Source organism: Schistocerca gregaria, chromosome 1, assembly GCF_023897955.1.
Source record: "Schistocerca gregaria isolate iqSchGreg1 chromosome 1, iqSchGreg1.2, whole genome shotgun sequence".
Taxonomy (NCBI): domain Eukaryota; kingdom Metazoa; phylum Arthropoda; class Insecta; order Orthoptera; family Acrididae; genus Schistocerca; species Schistocerca gregaria.
In genome coordinates this window covers 361,402,224-361,426,932 of record NC_064920.1, presented here as the reverse complement: position 1 = coordinate 361,426,932, position 24,709 = coordinate 361,402,224, and the positions used below count along the sequence as shown (strand labels likewise).

Genomic DNA, 24,709 nt, shown 5'->3' with positions numbered 1-24,709 from the left:
GCTATTTTTCTCTAAGTTCTTATTCACAGATCCAGAAACAGGCAACACACCAGTTACCTTGGTTTCTTACATCTCCAAACTGAAGCCTACTACGGATCTCCCAATTCTTTCAACCCAATACAATGATAACAAAGTGGACGAGTCAACAGAGAAAAAAAAAGACAAACATCAATCTCTACTACAATGACTATAATGAAACCAAAGGGAGCATAGACAGCATTAATCAAATGATGCGACATCATTCAGTAAAATGAGGGACGAGAAAGTGGCCATTATCACTCTTTTTCACCTTGAAAGATATTGCCTGTCTCAATGCTGGAACAATTTTCACCCCAAATTGGAATAAGAAGAAGCATAATGTAAGAAGGCTGTATCTGTTAGAATTAGCTCAACAGCTCTTTAGGCCAGCTTTGTAAAAGAGAGCAAAGAATATAATGGGTTTGAAAAAGACTATCATCTCTGCAATGGAAAGTGTTCTAGGGAAAACACTGCCCAGCATTACTGCAACTGTTCAATCTGTTGAATTTTATTCAAGAGAAAGATGTTACACCTGTTTGAAGAGTAAAAACCCTAAAAAGGAAAAAGACAAGATGACAAAAGCGTCTATAGTTTGTTGCAGGTGTTCCAAGTTAGTGTGTTCCACTCATTCTGCAAAAACAGTCATATGCAATGGTTGTGAAATTGAAAGTAAAAACTCAGTTATAATTTCTGACTTTCATTTTCTGTTGTTTTTGTGTGGTTTGCTATTGTATGTTCTTTTATGATTTCTTAATATAAGTCTGATGTATATGAAAGTGTTAGTTTCATGATAAAAATATAATAATATTTCTCATATCCATTGCTTCATTTATTGTATTTGTATAAGTTATAATGTCCCTGATAACTGTGGAAAGTGTGTTGCAACCTAGTAAAGAAATTCCTAGTTCATTAAATAATCAAAACAAAACAAACCAACAAAAATGTTAATGTGACGGAAATTCCCCCCCCCCCCCCTTAGACATCCATGTGACATATCTGAGTTTATTGGTGCTAGGGTTAAATTATGACTTGTAAACTATTAGTATTAACAGCTTGTGTGTTTTAGACCCACTGTTGTGCCAGACCATTCAGTAACCTGTTCTATTCAATATTCTATAATACATAAGGCTTGATATTCAACTTAGATTTTTGTACATAAAAGCACTCCCACCCCAACCATGCATTAGTTCTACAACAGTAGTTAGATTAGCTTGTATGCACCTAGTTCTAAACATTTACCCATTTATTTTCCTGTATTAATACCAGGAGTTCACCATTTTATTTTTTTATTTTCTTACATTTAAACAGAAGATATGGAATGAGTAAAAGATGCCAAAGTAAAACATAGAGAATCACATAAGTATATGGATATTGCTTTGGCAGTTCTCCATGTAAGTAGTGCCTTACTAGATGCATTCAGCTTACCAGAAGGATTCATATTTTAACAATACCACTAATGATGTGACCTGACGACTGACAATGCATTAAGAACACCTGTGTCACCACTGCCAAAGATCACCGCAACCTCTGCCTTAACACATTCCATAGAATGCATTATTCAGGGCTTGTCATAATATGAGTTTCAATCAAATATATACTGGCATTTTTTATGAGGTTGTTTAAGCTTCAGATAAAATTCATACAATTCTGTATAGTCTCTTGAATGGGAAGCAAACTATTCCCAGTGGATAGGCTGTTCCTTGATCCCATTTTTGTAAAATGAATGTGTCTGTGACAGCAGCCGGTTGTGCAGAATCACTTAGACAATGCCACTGATGTCAAATCTGTGTTCCCTGACTGCTTCCTTTAGTGGTGCAAAACAAATTAAGTTCTCAGGGCAATAACTGTGGATTGTAGGAAGGATGATCTAGTGTGATCCAGAACAATTCCTGAATGTTTTGCTGAGTTCGGGTAGTTGCTTGGTGAGAAGATGAGGCACCCACTTTCCATCTCTTTTCAAAGTTCAAGGTTATCAGTAATGATTGCCCGAGTATTACTGGAGCTTGTGCCAACCTCGGTAGCAAATTTAAGAACTGTTATTTGTCATTCGTTGTCAATAAGCTAGCTAACAATGTAAGTGTTCTCTTCAGTCATACTGGTCTTCAGGCAACATTGGTGAGCTGCATTCTCAACAGTTTCTCTTTCTTGTTAAAACTGTTTGTGCCATGTGTGCACTTGAGTCTTTTTCAGAGTATTATCCCTGAACAGTGCCACAAGTCTTTTCAAAATATTGGGTGGTTTTACACCCTCTGCTGTGAATACTTCATTATAATGTGTTACGTGACAGATGATGGTAGCTCTTGCACTGACATTTGATTCAGATTAAAGTAATAGCACGAAAACTTTTAGCTGTACAGAACAATCACTGGAAATGAAAGCAACAATGAGCAGAGATCATGCCTTTCTCCATTTACAAAAAGGTGCATAAAACACAAATTCTGGTTTATGAGCCATCTTGTAACCTATGTGCAGAACAGTATCTATATGTTCATTCAGAACAATGCATGCTGCTGTCTATCTAAAAAATTTGCAAAAAGTAGTTATCTCTTTTACAGACCTATCCAGATTGCCAGGCATGTTAGCATGCTGCTTCCCGAATTAGGGGAGGCACACCTGTCCTGCATCAATTCTGCATGGAAGATTAACCATAAGGGACAGTTTGCAGGACAGTCTTTACACAATTTTCACATCCGTCTAGGTGCATACTGGGCTGGTGCCCAAATCCCACCTTAGTTACACTATTTTCAAACATTTGGATAAATATTTGCACACTTTCACAACTTAACACTAGACGCAGACAGGAGGGGTACACAAATTCCATACGAAGAACAATGGGTAGTGACAGTGCATCCAGCCAGCCTCTACCAATGCCACTGCCAAATCCACATTAACATGCTGAAACCCCGGAAGATATGGGATAAGGCCAGGAAGAAGAAGAAAACAAAGATTTATGTAATTTATAAATTACCTAAATTAATTGTACAGAACTCTAAGACACACGAAATTAAGCCAACAAAATGAGAATTAAAAAACTATTACACATTACACAAAATTGAGTAAACCAATGAAAATTAAATTCCATAAAATAAACATAGCAAAATAAATGGTCACTGATACCTAAAAAATGCAGTAAGATATTTAAACAGCACATTAAACACACTAAACATACTACTATATCATGGAAGGTTGAAAGATACAAAAATCAATGTATAGACAAGGCACTGAATGGATGAGACACATACAAATGCTGAAATTGTTGTTAGGTGTTCGGAGAATGTTCCTCTTCAGACCTGCAGAGCCAGTACAATGTAGAATGTAGTGTTTATGTGCCTATCAACTGCTCAATGCCTCAACTACTGAGTTGTTACCTTTACTCCCCTCAGGACATTCTACTTATCTTATTTACACAAATATTTCAACAACACATAACTAATCATTCAGTACACCAATTAAATCCAGTCTTGAGAGTACATAGGGAATTCCAGATTCTGAAAACTGTGTTACAGCTGATAAAAGTTTCAAAAGCCTCTCATGAACAAAAAAGAAAGATATAGAGTTCCACTGTGATCTTTAGATTCCACAATCATGTTTACTTAACATCAGAATAACATCATCCCAAATTACAGCAGTACAAAACATGAACTGCTCCTTGCTAGCACATTACATAAAACTATTCTGCAGTATAATCCAGAGGTAAAAATTTACTCTCATTTATAGTTTTTCATATAGGAGCATGTTTCCTACATACTCATGCATGTGGTGCTAGTTAGGTACCAGTAAATGTACACTTGTCTAAGATGGGTCACTTCTGTGATGCCAAGATTTCAGTCATGTCCCCTTTCTGAAACACAAATGTTTCATGTGAAAACAGCTACAGTCTGAGCAAATATTCAGCACATATGTCACAGCAGGCAGTCATTGTATACTCTCACTTACATACATACACACCGTGAATGCACAAAAGTGTTTTAAAGCTTTTTTATAGAAAGTTTCTTTTTTAGTTTTATTTAGAAAAAATACGTGTTTGAAAAGTAAAAACGACAGTAACCATAAATCGCAAAGCTTGCTTGAACCCAATAGTGCTCATATAACTTTGCCCTCTTCACAGCTGTGAGACAGCTTACAGAACCTGTTAAGATTTTAACAGGGAATCCATAGTATTGTACCACATGACATGCCTCATGTACAGGAATGACCTCCACAGGAAACAGCAGTTTCCACATTAAAATAAATTGGATGTTCCATTTATCCATCTTAATGTAATTATATCAGCACTAACACACACATTCACAGTTGGGTCTGGTGACATTCTTACATTGTTCTTTACACCCAGAGGAGTGTTCCCAGTAGAGTATTCAACTCTGAGATCTGCAGCATCAGTCCTCCCCTGTAACACATTTGTGCATGAAGCACAAATTCTGCAACAATAAAAACTACAGCTTATCACTGTTCATCGCTCTTATGTTTCCTACTAAACATTCTCTATATTCTTTCTTCCAATGTAGGTGTAAATGTTTTATTGTGTACAGATATTAAAATAAAAATCCATTATACCACAGCTGCCTACTGTATTGACAGTTGCAGCAACTGTACACTTGTTTGCTGTAGATTCAGATTTGTATTCCTCTTTTTATTCTCAGCTTATGTTTATGATATAGTTGGCAGCAAACCATCTACTGAGTAACTTATCAACTCTTACCTCCTCGACTTCTGCCATGGCTCTTACCACCACGGCCCGCACCATTCCACTTACCAGCCCGACTTTCCCCTTGTCGATTAGCATAATGACCATTACTATGGTGACCACCAGACTGATTAGCGTAATGAGCTTCACCATGTCGATTACCCCTATGGCCTTCACCATGTCGATTACCGTTATGAGTTTCCCCATATTGATTACTGCTACGACTTTCACTATATTTATTACTATGATGCCCTTTGCCATGTCGATTGCCATAATGACTTCCACCATGTTGATTACCAAGGTGACCTTCACTGTTTTGATTACCAGAACCTTCACCACGCTGACTGCCATGGTGACTTTCACCATGTCTCTTTTTGTGATGACCTACACCATGCTGGGAATCAGGTCGTTTTTTCTTCTTGTGTTCTGCGTTAGAATCTCCTTGCTGTTTTGATACAGATTTTGGGTGTTTTATCTTTTTGTTTTTCTTGTCTTCTGGCGTATGAGGCTCTCTGTTCTTATAGTCAGCTCTCACACTAGGTTGTTGTTTAGTATGTGGCTCAATTGATCCACCTCCAAACAGAACTGTATTTGGTTGGCCACAATTTCCATCACATTGCCTTCTTGCATGTTGATATACAGAACCATTAAAATTTCCTCTTCTGATTCCTTTCTCATTGCTCCTACCATGCTGTCTACTTCCTTGTGCATGTGGAGATTCATTGACATTTTCTTGTCTTGATGTTGATACCACTGATCTGGTGTTATATGAAGCTGCATTCCCACGAGTACCTCTAGGAGCTCCGCGTCCTCTTCCTCTAAATTTTCCTTGAAATTTTGTTGCTTGTTGGTTGTATTTTGTGGAAGTGCCAACAGTTCCCAAAGTATGGAACAATGGAGGTCCCTCATAATACATTATTGTATTAGTTGTCACAATAGGGGAGAAAAGTTCCTTAACTGACCCTCTTTCTGAGACTTTATCTATTTCTTCATTTGCTGAGCTGATGTAGGAAGAAGCATCTTCTTCATCTGCATCACTGTCTGTTTCATCATCACTGCCCGTTTCTTCATCACTCGCCATTTCATCACCACTGTCTGTTTCTTCATCACTCTCCAGTAGCTCACCACTATACGTTTCATCAGCACTCCCTGTTTCATCACTCAGTTCACTGTATTCCTCACACGATGAACTATGCATGCTGTCTGTTCTTTGACTAGAAATTGCTGACATACACTCTACACTTGCTCCTTCATCTTCTTGGAAGTCTGTTACGGTTTGTTGTGTTGTAGAATTTAGTGTCACACTGCTTAAAGGCACAATAAAATTTTCAACAGTTAGTTCCTCAGACTCACAGATACTATTGCTTGATGTCTCATACAATAAGCTACCCTTATTGTCTGCTGTTTGGCCAGAAACTGATGGTGCACCCTCTTCACCTGTTCCGTTATCTTCTTCAGCAGTTGCTGTTACTGCTTGTTGTGTTGTAGAATTTGGTGATGCACTGCTTAATGGAACAACTGAATCTTCAGCAGAGAGATTCTCTGAATCACACACGTTACCATTGGAAGTCAATGGTGCATCATTTGCCACTCCCAGAGGAATATGAGACTGGTTTGGTGATATATTGCTGGTGCCCATTCCACCAACGTCATACCCAACAACATTAGGCACGGTCTTATCTGCAGCTCGTTCCTTTGGCGTCCGACCATTCTTATCCAAAGCTCCTTCATCTGCTCCAGCCCTGACGAGAGCCTCCCAAATATCACACGATGTGAGGGTTGCTGCAAGGTGAAGAGGCGTTTCCTCATCCACTGTCTTCACATCCACACTAATGCCAGCTTCCAGTAAGATCATGACAGCGTACAGTCGACCCCTGCTGGCAGCCCAGTGTAGAGCTGTCCAGCCAGAAGCAGACTTTGCATGTTTGTCAGCACCAGCGTCCAGCAGCAAGCGGACAGCGTGGGCACTGGGGCTGGTGGCGGCCTCGTGGAGAGCAGTACAGCCATCAGCACTTACATGGTCCACAGGCGAACCCTTCGCCAGCAGAAACTGGATGCAGGCAGCGGAACCACTTCTGGATGCATAGTGCAGAGCCGTTCTCCCTCCATTGTCTGTGGTGTCAGGAACAGCGCCAGCATCTAGAAGTATGCGCACGGTGAAGTCGTTGGAATGGGCTGCTGCTTCATGTAGTGGAGTCATACCGTGATCATCAGCAGCATTGACCGCAGCGTCTGCTGCGATGAGACAGCGGACAGTTGCTGGGCAGCCAGAGCGGGCCGCTTCGTGTAGTGGTGAACGGTTGAGTGGCAGCTCGGCTTGCACCAGACCAGGGCTCTGTTGAAGGGCGAAGGTGAGCAGTCTCACCAGCCTACGCCTGCAGAGCTCGCCAAAGATCAGTGCCGCACGTTCCGAGTCCTGTAGCTTCCTCTTCGTCACAGCTAAGTCACTCATAGAAGCTCCTTCAATAAGAATCATTTCCACAGACTCCCAATGCTCCGTTTCCTCTGCGAAACGGACAGGTGACCAGCCAAGAATTTCATCTTTGTCGAAGCTGCGCAGCAGTGTGAGAGTCATATTAGCACAAAGGTTCCTGCAACACAAAACTGTTACTTAGATTTCAGACCATAAATTTACCTATCATGCAGCTACTATTTATAGTAAAAAGAGGCAATATGAAACATTGAGTAGTGCAGAGAGGTATACATTAAACGAGTTCTCGTACCGTCTACTAAAACCAGGGACAAATAGTCTGCACAAAATATTGGAAGTACTGAGAAAAAAACGCTCAAAACGACGTTACTGGAATTACTGGTTTTTGTTTTGCAACAGACGACACCAATATCCTTTGCAAGAAAATTTATAATATACAAGGTGCGACAATAAATTAATGAGACTGATTTTCTTTCCAAGATGTGGCAACCCTGCAGGCTTGCATAGGCACAATATCTTTGACCTTGGCCTATAAGCTGCTTCCAGTCCAAGCGGCACATCAATGCAACTGCTCATTCGTGAGTTGTGCTGCACGAAATTAACATGTGTTTGTGTCTCTCGTCACAGAAATGGAACCACATAATATTGCGCAACGGTATGCCATTTCTTTTCGCATAAACTGTGTGAAAATTTGATGACAACTTACGGTAATCTTCAGAATGCTGTTGGAGAGGAGGTTATGTCAAGAGCTCAAGTCTTTCATTGGCATAAAATATTCAGTGAAGACAGAACGAATCTTGAAGATGAAGATCACAAACATGCTTGTGTGCTTCTTTGATTCCAAGGGAATTGTTCATAAAGAGTGGGTGCCTCCTGGACAAACAGTTGACCAATATTACTACAAAGAAATTTTAGAAAGACTTCGTAAAGGAGTTCGTGTCCGTGCCAACATTGCTGATAATTGGATTCTGCATCACGATAATGCGCCATCCCATATTGCTCTGTCAGTACAGCAATTTTTAACCTCAAAACAAATTTCAGTACTACCACAGTCACCTTATTCACCAGATATCGCTCTGTGCGACTTCTTTCTATTTCCAAGAGTCAAAAAGGTGGTCAATAGACAACATTTTCAGACAACATAAGATGTCCAAAAAGCTGTGACGAGGGTCTAGGAGGATATTACAGAAGTTGAGTTCCAGAAATGTTACCATCAATGGCAGAAGCGCTGGAAAAAGTGTGTGCAATCAGAAGGGAACTACTCTGAAGGAGACAACACTAAATTAGGCTAAAACGGTACCTCTACTCAACATTGTTTTTTCACATCAGTCTCATTTCTTTATTGTCGCACCTCGTATGATGCTGAAAGTCACTCAAGATAGTAAAAACTTAACAACTGATAAAGTGAGTGGAATATTGCATTCTTATTTGTGCTCTTAATGACAAAAGAAAGAATAGCATTATGTCATACAGGGACTACTAGCAAACAGGTTTAACCATTTTTTAATATTTAAGGAACCATTTGATTAAACAGCACAAAAACTTCAGTAACTCCAAAGTAAAATGTAACTAAAGCATTGAAAATCAAAGTTATAGAAAACTGGGGAATAAGCCTAGGTAAATTCATATAGCCCCTACAGCATTGTAACAGTCCAGCACTAAGAGCCCTTCATTTTGAGACATCTGCTTGTCCTTTTTTTTCTTCCATCTACTCGCTTCTTAATTTTACTTATTTTCTTTTATCATCTGAAGAGGAATCTCTTTATTATTGCAATGTTTGCTCCTTCAGACACGCTTGCTTGTCTGAAGGAACACACACTGGTGATGATCTGGAGCCATAGTAATATGAAATTTTGTCGTAACTGCGAATATTTTTGACATCAGCTGTATTAGGCATGGAAATGATATCTTTGGTGACACATGAAAATTTGTGCCGGCCCGGGACTGAACTCAGCATATGGAGGTTTTAATCCGTGCTGGAACCGTTCAGGGGGAGACGAATGACCCAGACAACTGGTCGCGATAAGCGGCAAATCCAGGTTCGTGTCCCGGTCCGTCACAAATTTTCACATGTCATTAATACGAGTAATTACTATGCCAAATAGAGCTGATGTCAAAAACATTTGCAACTGTTGTATCTTCGCTTTCGCAAGACGTATCTTGTCAGTAATGTTAAGTGCAGCGATCATTTTCTCGCCAGTGTCCATCTGTAATTCTTACTTATCTCTAATCACCTGACCGTGGTGTGTCACTGAATACATAACTCCAAGATGCAAGATACTTATTCCAACAAAAATATTTTTTGCTACTTATTCACAGATTATATAGCAAACAAACCACCATTCAAACGACACATTAAGACGTTTTCCTCAAAAGCTTTGATCACTTGGATCTGACCTTCAGGTAACGTTTACGACTGCAATTTTCCTTGTTGATATGCGACTTGCGAAATTCACACTATGACTAACACCCTTCAGACAACGCGTGTGCCATGAATTATTGTTCGCTAACAGTATGAGGTGCCCAGTATCACTCCTCTCAGTGTGGCCAAATCATATTAAGACTGAAGCAAGTCTAAATATTTGTCTGTGAGAAGTTCGCGATCTGTCAGCAACTTACCAACAGTCTCGTGGTTCATATCCTTTTTCAGTTATCGTCAAGTTAGTCTCGTCCTTTTCTGCACATGTCCACAAGATTCAAACTTTAGACTTTCTATCTCTCCATCCACTATAACTATTTCCAACTTATTTTTTGGATATAAAAAGAAGGAGTTCAATGTTGAAGGTGGAATGATAAAGTTTGTAATTGGATGTCAATTGGTTATCAACGGTTAAATAAACTTCGAGTTGAAGTTACAGTCAGTTGACTCTGTTGTTGCGACATACATCGTAAATATTACTTATGTGTGAAATATGCAAATTTTAGTAAAATTTAGACTTCTTGAGATTCTGGCAGAATTTTATCAGGAGTGTGGACAATCTTCAATAATTAACTAGTTTAAAGTTTTATTAATGAGAAGTCGACACGTATTGACATTTAGAAACTAATCGATACTGTGAAGTGTATTAAAATTCTGTTTTAAAACTTTATCGGCTACTGTGGTAAAGAATGTCGGTTTTAAAGTGGAATATTTCGTTAAATGAGAACAAGACTGATTCTTTAGTGACATTAATTAATTATTTATGGAAAAAATAGGAGAATTACATTTATTCTGGCAAAGATATCCAGGAGTGTCAGACCGCACAACGAACATATAGAAACTCTGTGCCTTTGTGGAACTGTTAAAAAATTGTTTTTACGATAAAACTTTTCTACAACAAGGTCTGGTGAATTTTGCTGTGTCTGTCCTTATCTTCTAGGTTGCATCTGCTGCAGCTTAATGTTATCTTTATGGATTTTTCAAGTAACTGGGAAAACAACTTATAATTTGGTCTGCGGCGGACCGTCGATATTGGGTACACGGTTAGGCAGTTCCTGTTGGTTTGCAGATTGCCTTTCTTTCCCCTGCTGCCGACATCGTTGCATAGTTGCTTCGACAGGATCGGCGGTTCAGCGCAAACGGTTGCACTTCTGTCTCGTTGAACGCTTCTCTTCAATCGTCGTTGGACCCGTTCTTGCAAAAAAAAAAAAAAAAAAAAAAAAAAAAAAAAAAAAAAAAAAAAAAAAAAAAAGAGAGAGAGAGAATTAAAACAAATCCGGCCGCAGTGATGTCTGAGATTTTATGTTTTACCGAATTCCCGATATTCACGGTACACTCGGGAAATGGTCGTACGGGAAAATCCCCACTTCATCGCTACCTCGGAGATGCTGTGTCCCATCGTCTGTGCGCCGACAATAACACCATGGTCCGTCACTTAAATCTTAGTAGCAACAGTATCCGATCTAACAACTGCGCCAGACACTTGTCTTACACAAGGGCTGCCGACCACAGCGCCGTATTCTGCCTGTTTACATAGCTCTGTTTCTCTGGCGCTTCATTGTATAACATCCTGTAAATGTATACTATCTGATCAAAAGCATTCGAATACCCCTATGTAACGCGGAATGGACCACTAGTTGTCACGAGAGGGGCTCCAGCCAGTGTAAAAGGAGGCGGGGAGTACTGTGTTGTTGTCAGTAAAGAAGCAGTAACATCACAATGAGTCAAGTGGGGCGAACGCAACGACTTAGAACGTAGATTAGACATTGGATGTCACCTGAGTTACAAATCTATCAGGGGCATTTCAACCCTTCTAAAGCTGCCCAAGTCGATTGCTGGTGATGTAAGTGTGAAGTGGAAACACGAAGGAACAACCAAAGCAAAACGAAGAATAGGCAGACATCATGCACTGAGGGGACAGCAACTGTCTAGCATTGCGAAGGGTGGTTTAAAAAATCGCATGAAATCAGCACAAGGTTCAAATGGCTCTGAGCACTATGGGACTTAACATCTGTGGTCATCAGTCCCCTAGAACTTAGACCTACTTAAACCTAACTAACCAAAGGACATCACGCACATCCATGCCCGAGGCAGGATTCGAACCTGCGACCGTAGCTGTCACGCGGTTCCGGACTGAGCGCCTTAACCGCGAGACCACCGCGGCCGGCTCAGCACAAGGAATCACTCCTGAGTTCCAAAGTGCTAAAAGCAAATAACCTAAACATAGTGACTGTGCGTAGGAGTTAAAAAGAACATCGTACAATGGTCGAGCAGGTCGTCATAAGCCACACATTAGTGTAGTCAAGCTCAAGCGACGCCTGAGGTGGTGTAAAGAGTCAGTGAGGAAATGATTTGTGGGCGATGACATTCTTGATATGCAAGTGACTTGCCCAGACTCCCGACCTGAACACCGCTTTCGGGATGATTCAAAACGTCGACTTCATTCCCGACCCCAGCGTCCAACATCACTTCCTTCTCTGCTTTCGACTCTTGGAAGAATGGGGTGCCCTTCCTTCACAGACATTCTGAACATCATTCAAAGTGACCCTAGTAGAGCTCAAGCCATCATAAAGGCGAAGGGTGGATACATTCCATATTAATGTCCACTAATAGGTGTCCGGATACTTTTGATCAGACACTCTATAAGCCACGTACAGTGCACAGAGCAATATTAGCAAGTTTCTGTCCTATTTCATTTTTGTGTGGAACGAGGAAAACTTGGTTACCTGTGCTAATCTCTCTTATCTTAGCCTCATGATCCTTGCTCGAGATATGCGATCGAGGTATCTGAATATGTACTGAGGTTGCCTCGAAATTCATTTCTCTAAACTGGCCAAACAAATTTTAAGTGAGAACAACGTTGCTTTCCTCCAAATGTGCCACTTAAAGGGTGTTCGAATCCTGCCTCGGGCATGGATGTGTGTGATGTCCTTTGGTTAGTTAGGTTTAAATAGTTCTAAGTTCTAGGGGACTGATGACCTAAGCAGTTGAGTCCCATAGTGCTCAGAGCCATTTGAACCATTTGAACTTAAAGGGTGTTCACATGAAACCTCCCTTACTTTCCAAAAAGAAATTTAAAAAAAAAAAACTGTGATGTAGATACTTACCTAGGGTTTGCGACATCACGTAAAGACACTCAAAAAGTTTTGTGTTAATTTTGCTTAACAATTCCATTTGTTTTATTTGTTGGTTGGTTGATTTGGGAGAGGGGATCAAACAGCGAGGTCACCGGTCCCATCGGATTAGGGAGGATGGGGAAGGAAGTCGACCGTGACATTTCAAAGGAACTATCCCGGCATTTGCCTTAAGGGATTTAGGGCAATCACGGAAAACCTAAATCAGGATGGCTGGACGCAGGTTTGAACCGTCGTCCTCCCGAATGTGAGTCCAGTGTGCTAACCACTACATCACCTCGCTCGGTTTTGTTTTGTTTCAGCTGCTAAGAATTACCAGAAATCTCAAAGGAGTGTCCAGTGCATACTGTGGTCTGCGAAAACCACACACTGCTATCCAAAGAAGTTTGCGACGTGAATCTCAAAAGGAGCCAACAGACGGTAAGACGATTACGGCTTGATCTGACAAGTTCTTTGCCACTGGGAATGTAAACAAATAGCCAGGTTTTGGCAGAAAACACACACATGATGAAATGGTGGAAGAGATCAGAGAGGCCGCTGTGTCCGAGTGTTTCTAGGCGCTTCAGTCCGGAACCGCGCTGCTGCTACGGTTGCAGGTTCGAATCCTGCCTCGAGCATGGATATTTGTGCTGTTCTTAGGTTAGCTAGGTTTAAGTAGTTCTAAGTTTAGGTGACTGATGACCTCAGATGTTAACTACCATAGTGCTTAGATCCATTTGAAGCACTTTTGAGATCAGACATACCGTCCAAAGAAGCCCCTCAAAATCAATTCATTGTGCACCACGAGAGCTAAACATACCTCGCAAGGTGCTGCATAAACGCCTTCGCTTGAGCCCTTACAAATCTCAAACTGAGTCAGCATTGAACTGGAAAGACTTGCAGCTTCGCCAAGTATTTGCTGTTGAGATGTTCTCGAAGAGCTACAGATTTGTTGCATCTGTCCCAGCAAAATCCGAACTATGTAGAAACTGTCGTTTTCTATCACGAAACAACCTTCCACATCTGTGGGAAGGTTAATCGGCACAACATGTGCATCTGGTGTTCGGAGCCGCGCGGAGTGGCCACGCGGTTCCATGTCAACGGATTGCGCGGTGCCTCCCGCCGGAGGCTCGAGTCCTCCCTCGAGCATGGGTGTTGTGTGTGATGTTCTTAGCATAAATTAGTTTAAGTAGTGTGTAAGTCTCGGGACCGATGAACTCAGCAGTTTGGTCCCTTAGAAATTCACACATATTTGAATATTTGGTGATCGGAAAACACCCACAGTTTTCGAGAAAATGTCAGGTTATGTGTTGCGTGCGCTGATGGACCGTTTTTCTTCATAGAGCATGATTGTCCACTTTTCTTCATCGAGCAAACAGCAACGGGAATCGGCTTATCCGGACGTGCCTGAGCAACAGAATGGTGACTGCAATAGCCTTCATCACCCAAAACATGTTTGTGCGCTCATGAGTTAAGATGAGTATCGTCTAGACATTTTAGACTTACGAAAAAAAAAATGGCTCTGAGCACTATGGGACAATATCTGAGGTCATCAGTCCCATAGAACTATTTAAACCTAACTAACCTAAAGACAGCACACACGTCCATGCCCGAGGCAGGATTCGAACCTGCGACGGTAGCAGCAGCACGGTTCCGGACTGAAGCGCTTAGAACCGCTCGGCCACCGCGGCGGCAGACTTACGAAAGAAGCCCATGTAGAACTGAATTAATTTTTTGTACGAAACTTTTTGAGTTAATGTACATGACGCTGCAAACCGCTAGTATATAGGTCTCATACTTTTTTTAAATTGCTTTTGTAAATCAGGGATCTTTTATGTAGACACCGTCTAGTTCCCTGAATCAGTCTCTGTCTCTTGCCTTTTCATACGGATTTTACCGAACTTTTACGGTCCTAGCAGTCTCTGGATTCATTTGCTGTCTGTCGCCACGCCTCCTGGTAAGGATATCACACACTGGAGGAGTACTCCAGGATTGGTGACACTAAGTCCTGTATGCAGTTTCGTTTACAGCTGCTTCACAGTTTCCCAGAACCCTTCCAACAAATGCACGTATTCCTCCGACTCTTCCACTTTCACGTCTCCCTTACATTCCACATAACCTAACCTAACAACTTTTTGTAATATTCTAATTATTTAAACAGCGTGAGGAGTTCCAGCATTATACCACTTATGTTGTAATCGGATACTGTCGGTCAATATAATGCATTTATTTACATTTAAAGAGAGCTGCCATTCCGTTACTCCATGTGTAAAAATTATTTACAAGTCGTTATTCATTTTATTCTTGACCGAGCAGCAATGGTCAAACTCACTAAGATACGGCAGAATCGGGCAATATCCAAGACAACGCAGATGCGCTTGGTAGAAGCATTGGTGTTTCCTGTATTCTTATACGGATGAGAGACCTGAACCGTGAAAAGTAGTGATAAGAGCCGCATTGATGCCTTCGAGATGTGGTGTTGGCGGAGGATGCTACGTGTACCGTGGACACAAAAAAGAACAAATGTTTCAATAATAGAAGAACTTAAAATCACAAGAAGGTTATCTTCTCGTGTCAGCCAAAGATACCTTCAGTTCCTTGGGCACATCTTTGGAAGGAAAGACGATAATTTAGAGAAGACCATCGTGCAGGGAAAAACTGAGGACAGAAGACCACGAGGGGGAGCAGCAAACTGATGGTTGGATCAAACGAAGATTTCCAGCCTGCCTCTTCACATCATAGTAAGAAAGGCCGACGATCCCTATTGAAGGAGACATCTGTCTGAAGTTTCAACTACGTAATAATTAATGACGAGATGAGGTCGCAACATTCAGCATGAGTGAAAAGACTAATGATGATGATCCATTTCTGCATGATTATCCAAAGACGATATTGTCCTGCAGACACTGTATCGTCAGCGACCAGTCTGATAGTTCTGCTGACATAAACTGTGTGTTCGTTCGTATCGAGAACACTAGCGGTCCTATTGTGCTCCTTAAGAGCATGCATTTTTACGTAATTACATGTTATTTTTGTAGCTCCTACGCAAGTCGAAAGTGTAAATACGAATTATGTTGCCAGTATTGGTATATTCCATATTACTCATGAAACAAAATAGGAGTAATCCGCTGAATGACCGCTGAAGTCGATTTGCAATAGTATCTACATAATGTCGTCTCAGTTGTGTGATTTGATACGTGTTTTCCTATGGGAAAGGGCACAGTTCGTAATAACTGAAGGAAAGTCCTCGAGTAAAACAGAAGTGATACCTAGCGTTCGCCATGGAAGTGTTACAGGCCCTCTGCAGGTTCGAAACTACACTACTGGCCATTAACACTGCTACACCACGAAGATGACGTGCTACAGACGCGAGATTTAACCGACAGAAAGAAGATGCTGTGATACGCAAATGATTAGCTTTTCAGAGCATTCACAAAAGGTTGGCGCCGGTGGTGACATTTACAACGTGCTGACATAGGGAAAGTCTTCAACCGATTTCTCATACACAAACAGCAGTTGACCGGCTTTGCCTGGTGAAACGTTGTGATGCCTCGTGTAAGGAAGAGAAATGCGTACCATTACGTTTCCGACTTTGATAAAGGTCGGATTGTAGCCTATCGCGATTGTGGTTTATCGTATCGCGACACTGCTGCTCGCGTTGGTCGAGATCCAATGACTGTTAGCGGAATATGGAATCGGCGGGTTCAGGAGGGTAATACGGAACGCAGTGCTGGATCCCAACGGCCTCGTATCACTAGCAGTCGAGATGACAGGCATCTTATCCGCATGGCTGTTAACGGATCGCCAGCCGGAGTGGCCTAGCGGTTCTACGCGCTACAGTCTGGAACCGCGCGACTGCTGCGGTCGCAAGTTGGAATTCTGTCTCGGACATGGATGTGTGTGATGTCCTTAGGTTAGTTAGGTTTAAGTAGTTCTAAGTACTAGGGGATTGATGACCTCAGAAGTTAAGTCCCATTGTGCTTAGAACCATTTGAACCATTTCTTTTGTAACGGATCGTGCAGCCACGTCTAGATCCCTGAGTCAACAGATGGGGACGTTTGCAAGACAACAACCTTGTGCACGAACAGTTCGACGACGTTTGCAGCAGCATGGACTATCAGCTAGGAGACCATGGCTGCGATTAGCCTTGACGCTGCATCACAGACAAGAGTGCCTGCGAATGTGTACTCAACGACGAACCTGGGTGCACGAATGACAAAACGTCATTTTTTTCGGATGAATCCAGGTTCTGTTTACAGCACCATGATGGTCGCATCCGTGTTTGGCGACATCGCGGTGAACGCACACTGGAAGCATGTATTCGTCACCGTCATACTGGCGTTTCACCCGGCGTGATGGTACGGGGTGCCATTGGTTACACGTCTCGGTCACCTCCTGTTCGCATTGACGGCACTTTGAACAGTGGATGTTACATTTCAGATGTGTTACGACCCGTGGCTCTACCCTTCATTCGATCCCTGCGAAACCCTACATTTCAACAGGATAATGCACGACCGCATGTTGCAGTTCCTGTACGGTTCTTTCTGGATACAGAAAATGTTCGAGTGCTGCCTGTCCAGTACATTCTCCAGATCTCTTACCAATTTAAAACGACTGGGCAGTGGTGGCGGAGCAACTGGCTCGTCACAATACGCAGTGACTACTCTTGATGAACTGTGGTATCGTGTTGAAGGTGCATGGGCAGCTGTACCTGTGCACACCATCCAAGCTCTGCTTGACTCAGAGTTGTATGTTCTGGGTACTGATTTCTCAATATCTATGCGCCCAAACTGCGTGAAAATGTAATCACGTGTCAGTTCTAGTATAATACCCGTTTATAATGTGCATTTTTTCTTGGTGTAGCAATTTTAATGGCCAGTAGCGTATTTGAACGATTTACGAGACTACCTGAGCAGCCGTCTTAGTTTGTTTACAGATGACGCTGCCATTTGCCGTTTCGTATAGTCAACAGATGACCAATACCAATTGCATAGTTATTTCGACAAGATATATGTAAGGTGCGAAAACTGGAAATTAAATAACAAGAAGTGTGAAGTCATGCGCATGGATTCCAAACGAAGTCCGCTAAATTTCGTTTTCACGATAAATCCCACGAATCTAAAGGCTGTCAGTTCAACAAAGTACTTCGCGATTACAATAACGAATTATTTAAATTGGAACGTTCATACACACAATGCTATGGGGAAAGCGAGCCAAAGACTGCAATATATTGACAGAACGCTTAGAAGATGAAATAAGTCTACTAATGACACTGCCTACACTACGCTTGTCCGTTCTTTTCTGGTACATGTCTGTGCGGTATAGGATCGTTACCAGATACGATTGGCGGAGGGCATCCAAATAGTTCAGAGAAGGGCAACTCGTTTTGTGTTGTCGAAGAGAGTGCCGCGGATATGATACGCGGGTTAGGTTGGTAATCATTAAAACAAAGGGGTTTTCCGTTGTGGTACGAACGTTTCACGAAATTTCAATCACCAAATTCTTCTGCGAATGCGAAAATATTGTGCTGGTGACCAACGACATGGGAAAAATGATCACTGGAATAAAATAAGAGAGAGATCGGCGCTCGCAAGGAAACATTTACGGGCTGGTTTTTTCCGCGCGCTTTTCCAAAGTAGAACAGTAGAGAAACAGTCTGAAGGTGGTTGAAGATGCCAGGAGCCATTTGCACCAACGCGTATGTTTGGGTTCAGGTGGCAAGAGAACGTTTGCAGCTATTTTCTTAAAGGACTGAATGCGGATAAGTGCTTTGAGAAATACTTTCTTAACAGAGGAAATGATATTGTTAACTTCATGAAAATTATATCCGACTTCCTGCGCTAAACAGAGTAAGCCATGGGCAAGGCAGGTGCATCTGATCATACTGGAATAGAATTCCTTCAACGTTGCTTCTGCTTTTAACATAACACAGGCAGCGTAGACTCTCACAAAATTCGTCTGTGGGGTCAAGTGGCTCTAAGCACTATGGGACTTAACATCTGAGGTCATAAGTCCCCTAGACTTAGAATTACTTAAACCTAACTAACCTAAGGACAGCATACAGATCCATGGCCGAGGCAGGATTCGAACCCGCGACCGTAGCAGCAGCGCGGTTCCGGACTGAAGCGCCTAGAACCGCTCGGCCCACGGTTTTCGGGAAAATTTCAGACACAGGGAAGAGGTGAATGTGTTGTATGCGCTGATGGACCATTTTTCTTCAGCAAGCAAACAGTAATAGGAACCGTTTATCCGAACATGCTGAGCAATTTTCGGAATGTAAGTGTTAAGAAAATGTGACTTTTTATCACAGCTTACCTAAAATTAAGATACATGAACACTAAGAAAATGGCAGTATCTAAAAACTTGTGATCATGTAAAATGTCAACTTTAACTGACTCGCATATGCATTTCAGTAAACTAATTTTCAATTTCGATTTGAAAGTCCGTGAGAAGAAGACCATGAAAGCCCGCCAGAAAAAGACTATCAAGGAGACTACTAGATAAGAAGTATGATAAAAATCGCCTGTCTTTATTTCCTTGTTTTCTGACACGCTCGACTAAAAATTATTTGCCTGTCAGCTGTGATATTGGAGTGTCCCCCCCCCCCCCCCCCCCCCCTGTTCACAGCCGGGAAAGGCCAATACTTTTACAGTTTCTCTTTAGGCAATATTACCTTGAAACACGGTACTAAATGCGAGTCAACGCGCCACGCAACTTTACTTCGAAACTACAAAAACTGACACAAATGTTACCGATTTGTTCCTGTAACATACCTCTCCGGGCGGCATTTAAGTGCTGGGCATATTCAAGAGTTATACAGACATGCGACACTGCGCCAAGCACAGTCTTGATTTCAGTGCGGTGTATAAATGTATTTAGTATGTCTTTTTCTCAATTGTGCAAATTCACAGTGCTGATTTTCCATATTATTCATTCAGAAAATCCATTTAAAAACCCTGTTTATCTGCAAAAGTCCTCTTTAACCGCTACTTTTGTTGTGAAAGTCCTATTTAGCCCCTTTTATGCCTTTAACTGCGATTTAGCCCTTTTTGAGGAGCTAAAAGGTCGAAACCTTTAAATCCAGGTTCAAATGGCTCTAAGCATCAGTCCCCTTGACTTATAACTAGTTAAACTAACTAACCTAAGCACATCACACACCTCCGTGCGCGAGGCAGGATTCGAACCTGCGACCGTAGCAGCAGCGCGGTTCCGGACTAAAGCGCCTAGAACCGCTCGGCCACAGCGGCCGGCTTTAAATCCAGGCTTTAGTCATTGCTAATGGTCTTATTTTTTCAGTTTATACTTCTGTATGACATAACATGACCATTAGCTTTAATTTTATTGTTACTTGTTGTTTCAAGAGATCCTCATTTTATTTGACTGTTTTCGAAATAGATTCACTATTTTCGGAAAACGCTGAAACATAACATCCCTGTTTTATGGGCCATGTTGCTGCAATGAGAGACAGCGCAGTCACTCCTGCTCTTATTTATTTCACAGGTAATCCAGTTTTCAACAACCTAAACCACAACAAATGACGCACACGAAAACATTGCTGCCTGGGGTCTGCAGTCCAGTCAGCGACAGTACTCGTATCTCATCTGCTGTCGTGTCTCCCCAGTAACGATGTTGTTGTGGTCTTCGGTCCTAAACGCCAATTGAGACGCGTACAGCACGTGTGACGTGACACGACACTACAGCGCAGGTCCAGCGCATATTGCGACGCGTACACCATAGTTCGCTCTGCGCTAACAGAACCGAAGCGCGCAACCTGTTTCCTTTCTCAAACGATTTTACAGTAACTATTCACTGAAAATATATGATTTTTGCCTTACTTGTGGCGTTATATGTCAGAGTCGTGGCGAAGTGCCCATCACCTCGCTAATGACGATTCTTATTGTGATGTACACTACGCAAAACTCAAAAAGTTTGCAACAAAAATTAGGGGTCGCTATGATTTTGCGTTTGGTGCGTATTACACCATATCTTGCTGCGTATGAAATTTAGCTAACATGCACAATTTTTGTTTAGACTTGGGAGGAGATCTATATGTGCCTCCGATCTTGAGAAAATGGATCCCATGTAGCGCGCTCACTTCCGATCTCACGCCCGCGAGAATGAAATACTCGCAATGTCTCTCATATCTCCTAAACCGCTCGAGACATCGAAACGAAAGTTTGGCGAATGACAGCACACAAGGAGGAGAGTGTTTTGCCAATTCTTAAACACACGGAACCTTCTTATCTATGACGATATATCAGTACTTACATTTCCCTTTTTATTTATTTCACTTCAGTGAGTAATTTTTTAAGAATTATCGATAGCTAGCGAAACAACAGCTTCCTAGTATGAAAATAAATATGAAATTTCTTCTTTTATGTTACTGCAAACCGACACTATGAGGTTCTTCGTAAGCTATTGAGCTCTGTGATTGCCAATTACTTGTTTAATGAGGCACTCCGTTTCGGAATTCTGTCTCAATAGCTGGTGTGAGATGAGTTTGGCAAATTACACTGTGACAAAGGAAGTACAATTAAACCAGTCACCAAAAGAAATACGGCCGTTACTCACAAACGGTGATGCTTCTTCTAATGAGTAAGATTAACAACTTACACAAAAATAGATTTCCAATTCTGTTGGAATTTTGGTGGAATCCCCGCAACCCATCGTATTTTTAACACTGCGCGACTAGAATGGAAACTTAACAAAGGATTTTATTCCTTCTCTTGATCTGAGCAGTATTAAAATAATGACGAGCGTTCCTTCAGGCGGAATGATAGGCACATGCCAGATACTGGTTACTCACCTAGGGCTTGACAAACTCAAAATGTGTGATCGCAAATAAAATAGTTGTTATAGAGAAAAATAAACAATTGATCTGTCGCACAACACAATGGTCAGTGTACTGTCAACAGCGGAAGATAATGCGCGTGGAAGGAATGCACAAGCTGCCTTGTGAGTTGGAGTTCGAAAAACATTATCATGAAAGTAGTAGATTTGCCTTTGTCATCTGTACATTTCAACAAATTAAATATATCTAACCATAACACTTTTTAGGATATTCCTACTTTCGTAATAATACCGATCATTTTCTTCAGTTGTGTAGCCTGTTGTGTAATTAGTTTATTAATGCTGATACTGTGCATGCAACAATTGAAATGCTTTTTCTCATCACGGCGAACAAATTAAAACATTGTTATTTGTGACTGCTTTTCGAATGTTTCTAGCTTGCGGTGCAAATGAGATGTTTACATACATGTAGCACAGTGTGTCGTATTACATTATTACATCCATATCAGAGTAATCCCAGTGAGACTTCTATACATCAAATCTTGGACGCTTTTTATCAGGAGCACAAAGGGATCACAACTGTGAAGATTATGCCTTTCTAAATTTTTGTAACAGATCGTACAGATACGCCAGCATACTAAGCAATGAGGAGATAACCATGTTTCACTTTTCTGCTTTGATTCTTAATCACATCATTTTATAATATTCCTTGCTTCCTTATTCACTACCCACTGTCTCTTCTTGCGGTCTGAAAACATCGCGGAGGCATATTATACAATTCCAGCGGCCAATGGCTCATCAGTTACTGAAGTATGCATTTTTCTTGACAGAAGAAAAACAAAAAACTATACAGATATAAATAACAGAAAAGTATAATGCACTAGCGAAGAAAGTTGAAGTGTTTAAATGGCGAAAAACAAAACAGTACACAAAGGCAATAAAATTTAGTATACAGTAAGGCAAAATTTTTCCTGTGGGTGATACTACCACTGCTAATATGCGCCGTTCCGATGTGAGCATACGGCCGGGCTACTATTCCGCTCCCCGCCTCAAATTTCCCACGGTGCAAGCGAGGCAAGCGCGACTCGTGGCGCGAGGAACTGTGCCACTGACAAGACGCGTACACAAACTTTGCACGCGCCGGATGGCGGCGTTCAGCGCTGACAAACGCGCAGCGCACGCACACTGTAATCTTTCTGAAACTATTGTACAGAAACTATTCAATAAAAATATTTAATTTTTACCGTTCTTGTAGTGGTATATGTCAGCTTCGTGGCGAAGTGCCCATCATCCCGCTAACGGCCATACTTGTTGTGGTGTACACATTTTGGTAAGACTCTACGCAAAATTCGAAAAGTTTGAAATGAAACATAGGGGTCGCTATGATTTTGCGTTCGCGTATTACACCGTATGTTGCGGGGTATGAAATTTAGCTTACATGTTCCATTTTTCCTTAGACTTGGGAGGGGGTCTTAATCTTCCTCCGATTTCGAGAAAATGGATCCTATGGTTCGCGCACACTTCCGATCTCACGCCCGCGATAATGAAATATTCGCAACATCCTTGATATCTCCGAAACGGCTCGAGACAGCGAAACTAGTGTTTGCCGAATGATAGCACGCAAAGAGGAGAGTATTTAGCCAATCCGAAAACACACCGAACTTTCTTATCTACGGCGATATATCAGTAGTTATACTTCCTTTTTTTATTTTTTTTCACTCCAGTGAAATTTTTTAAGAGTTATCGACAGTTAGTGGAACAAGAGTTTCCTACTATAAAAATATATATGAAATTTCTTCTCTTCTGTTACTGCAAACCTTCGCTGTGAATTTTTCGCAAGCTGTTGAGCCTCTGATTGCCAATTACTTGTTTAATGAGTCACTCTGTTTATGAGTTTGTACAAATTACACTGTGTTTTGGCAAAGGAAGTACAGTTAAACCTGTCAACATGAGAAATGTGGCCGTTACTCATAAATAGTGTTGCTTTTTCGAATGAGAAAAGGTTAACAATTCGGACAAAAATAAATTGCCAATTCTGCTGCAGTTTTGGTTGAATCCCCGTAACCTACCATATTTTTAACACTGAACGACTGGAGTGGAAACTTACCAAAGGATTTTATTCCTTCTTTTGATCTGAGCAGCATTAAAATAACGACGAGCGTTTCTTTCTGACGGAATGATAGGCACATGCCAGATGTTGGTTACTAACCTACGGTTTGCCAAACTGACAATGTGTTCAAATGCGTGTGAATTCTTAAGGGACCAAACTGCTGAGGTCATCGGTCCCTAAACTTACACACTGCTTAAACTAACTTATGCTAAGAACAACACACACAAACACCCGTGCTCGAGTGAGGAGTCCTCCGGCGGGAGAGGCCGCGCAATCCGTGACATGGCACCTCTAACCGAGCGGTCACACCTCGCGGTTGACAGTGTGTGATTCGCGAATAAAGTAATTGTTGGTGAGAAGAATAAACAATTGATCTATCGCACAACACAATGTTCAGTGCATTGTCAGCAGCTGAAAATAATGCGCGCGGCAGGAATGCGGAAGTTAGGCATGTGTGCCTCGTGGGCGGGAGTTGGCGTCACTCGAAAAAAGGTTGTCAGGAAAGCAGATATGCCTTTCTCAGCAATACATTTCAACAAATGAAATATGTCTAATCGTCGCACTCTTTCAAGATACACGTACTTTCTAAATAATACCGACCATTTTTTTCCATTTGTGTAGCCTACTGTATAATAAGTTTATTAATGCTGATCATGTGCATGTAACAACTGAAATGCCTTTTCTCATCACGGCGAGCCAATTAAAACATTGTTATCTGTGAGGCCTTTTCGACTGTTTCTAGCTTGCAGCAGAAGTTTGATGTACACATCTACATTGTATAATGTCTCTTTTTTTAAAAAAAAAAGAAAAAAAACTGACTCTGAGCACTATGGGACTTAACATCTGTGGTCATCAGTCCCCTAGAACTTAGAACTACTTAAACCTAACTAACCTAAGGAAATCACACACATCCATGCCCGAGGCAGGATTCAAACCTGCGACCGTAGCAGTCAGGGGGTTCCGGACTGAGCGCCTAGAACCGCGAGACCACCGCGGCCGGCTCTCTTATAACATCCATAACCAAGTAACGATAGAGAAACTTATGTACGTCATATCTTGCACGCCTTTTACCTGAAGCGTAAAGGGGTCATATCTATGGCAATTTTTGCAATAGACTGTAGAGATATGTCAGCATAATACGCA

At 41.6% G+C, this 24,709-nt stretch overlaps 1 protein-coding gene across 1 annotated transcript in view; it reads right to left on the bottom strand.

Moving 5' to 3' along the window:
• Nucleotides 1-2,959: 2,959 nt before the first annotated feature.
• Nucleotides 2,960-24,709, bottom strand: part of LOC126346304 (ankyrin-3-like) — a 72,839-nt gene continuing 51,089 nt past the window's right edge. Inside the window, exon 2 of the mRNA XM_050002174.1 lies at nucleotides 2,960-7,293. Within this exon, the coding sequence (XP_049858131.1) occupies nucleotides 4,707-7,277 (2,571 nt within the window). The 5' untranslated portion in view covers nucleotides 7,278-7,293 and the 3' untranslated portion in view covers nucleotides 2,960-4,706. The remainder of the gene's footprint in view (nucleotides 7,294-24,709) is intronic.